General features: G+C 39.5%; 1 protein-coding gene across 2 annotated transcripts in view; it reads right to left on the bottom strand.

Annotated features, from left to right (window-relative positions):
- Positions 1-1,593, bottom strand: part of LOC106957350 (putative mediator of RNA polymerase II transcription subunit 26) — a 15,634-nt gene that overhangs the window by 8,945 nt on the left and 5,096 nt on the right. The window contains exon 2 of one of the 2 annotated variants that reach the window (XM_015048653.1): positions 1-592. In XM_015048653.1, coding sequence (XP_014904139.1) covers positions 1-592 — 592 coding nt within the window. The remainder of the gene's footprint in view (positions 593-1,593) is intronic. The other variant, XM_015048654.1, reaches the window with a different exon arrangement.

Here is a 1,593-nt window from a genome sequence, read left to right as displayed (position 1 = left end):
TGCAAAGGCTGCGGCCGTTCTAGTTGCTGCAAAGGCTGCGGCCGTTCTTGATGCTGCAAAGGCTGCGGCCGTTCTTGATGCTGCAAAGGCTGCGGCCGCTCTAGTTGCTGCAAAGGCTGCGGCCGTTCTTGTTGCTGCAAAGGCTGCGGCCGTCCTTGTTGCTGCAAGGGCTGCGGCCGTCCTTGTTGCTGCAAAGGCTGCGGCCGTTCTTGTTGCTGCAAGGGCTGTGGCCTTTCTTGTTGCTGCAAGGGTTGCGGCCGTTGTGGATGCTGCAAAGGCTGCGGCTGTTGTGGATGCTGCAAGGGCTGCGGCCGTTGTGGATGCTGCAAAGGCTGCGGCCGTTGTGGATGCTGCAAAGGCTGCGGCTGTTGTGGATGCTGCAAAGGCTGCGGCCGTTGTGGATGCTGCAAAGGCTGCGGCTGTTGTGGATGCTGCAAAGGCTGCGGCTGTTGTGGAGGCTGCAAAGGCTGCGGTCTTTCTTGGGTGATGCTTATTTCCTCATGCTCATCTTTAATCTGCACAGTATCAGGTAGAAATCTGGACATGTCGTAATTATTGCCGTGCTCCTGCTGATTTAGAAGAGCCTTCATCTCTAAAAAGACAAAAAAATCACATAAAAATGAAGGAAAACTGTAAATGTTTAATATTTTTGAAAAATATACAGTAAAATACTGAAGGCTAATTACAACAACAATAATTCCCTTTAAGCAAAGAATGAAAATCAGTTGGCCAGATAAAACTTCATAAAACCTTTTACAAAATTGTGTTGGAAGATGTTTTGTTTCTTTGAGCTGTTAATGCTTAGTGGTAGTCCTAGCTAACCAAAACTATAGGACACCAAACTAGCACTTTGTAAAATGAATATTCTAATGGCTGCATGATGTTTCCAGCTCTAAAATTAAAGCATCCACTCTTTTTTTATTTTTTATTTTATAAATGTACTGCTTTTTTAAAGAGGCTATGACCTTATCTGTCTTAACAGTTCCTTTATGATGTTTATGTTTTACCAACTGGAAATCAGTGAAGAAAGAAGAATGTCATGGGTGAATCTCAGAATGAATTACTATTGTTTTTGTAATATTGACTTACTGTTGCCTAAATCCCCAAGTTACTTTTAATAAAATGTTTATCTTCATATTTCATATAAAAAGGTAGTGCGAGTCTGACTGTATTACATTACTGAAAATTAACCTATAAAATTACAAGTAGGATGTCGTATATCAAGAAAAGATAAATACACAGAGATCTAAAATAAAGAAAACATGCTGAAAAAATATCACTAGTACTTTCTACTATGGAAGCTTTTCATTTAATGATTTTATTGTTTTAAAGATCAATTTACATTGAAAAAAGTTACGCTATATGTATTCACTGTCCATCTTTCATGTGAAATGAGAAAAGAGAAAGTATTTTCACATCTTGCTTTAGGATTCATTTCTCTAGCATGTACAGGAAAACTGGCTAAAATACTGTCTCATCCTGAAAGAAAACTTCAAAAAAGGCTAGACTTTAGATTAGGGTAAACATTCACCATCCTGAAAAAGTAAGCATTCAACATATAACCAGAGTTGTTTATAACTATTTATGGGTTTG

This window comes from Poecilia latipinna, unplaced genomic scaffold (genome assembly GCF_001443285.1).
Source record: "Poecilia latipinna isolate Pla-1442-1.1 unplaced genomic scaffold, P_latipinna-1.0 Scaffold896, whole genome shotgun sequence".
In the NCBI taxonomy this organism is placed as follows: domain Eukaryota; kingdom Metazoa; phylum Chordata; class Actinopteri; order Cyprinodontiformes; family Poeciliidae; genus Poecilia; species Poecilia latipinna.
The sequence above is the reverse complement of the archived record's forward strand: the minus strand, read 5'-3'. Positions and strand labels throughout refer to the sequence as shown.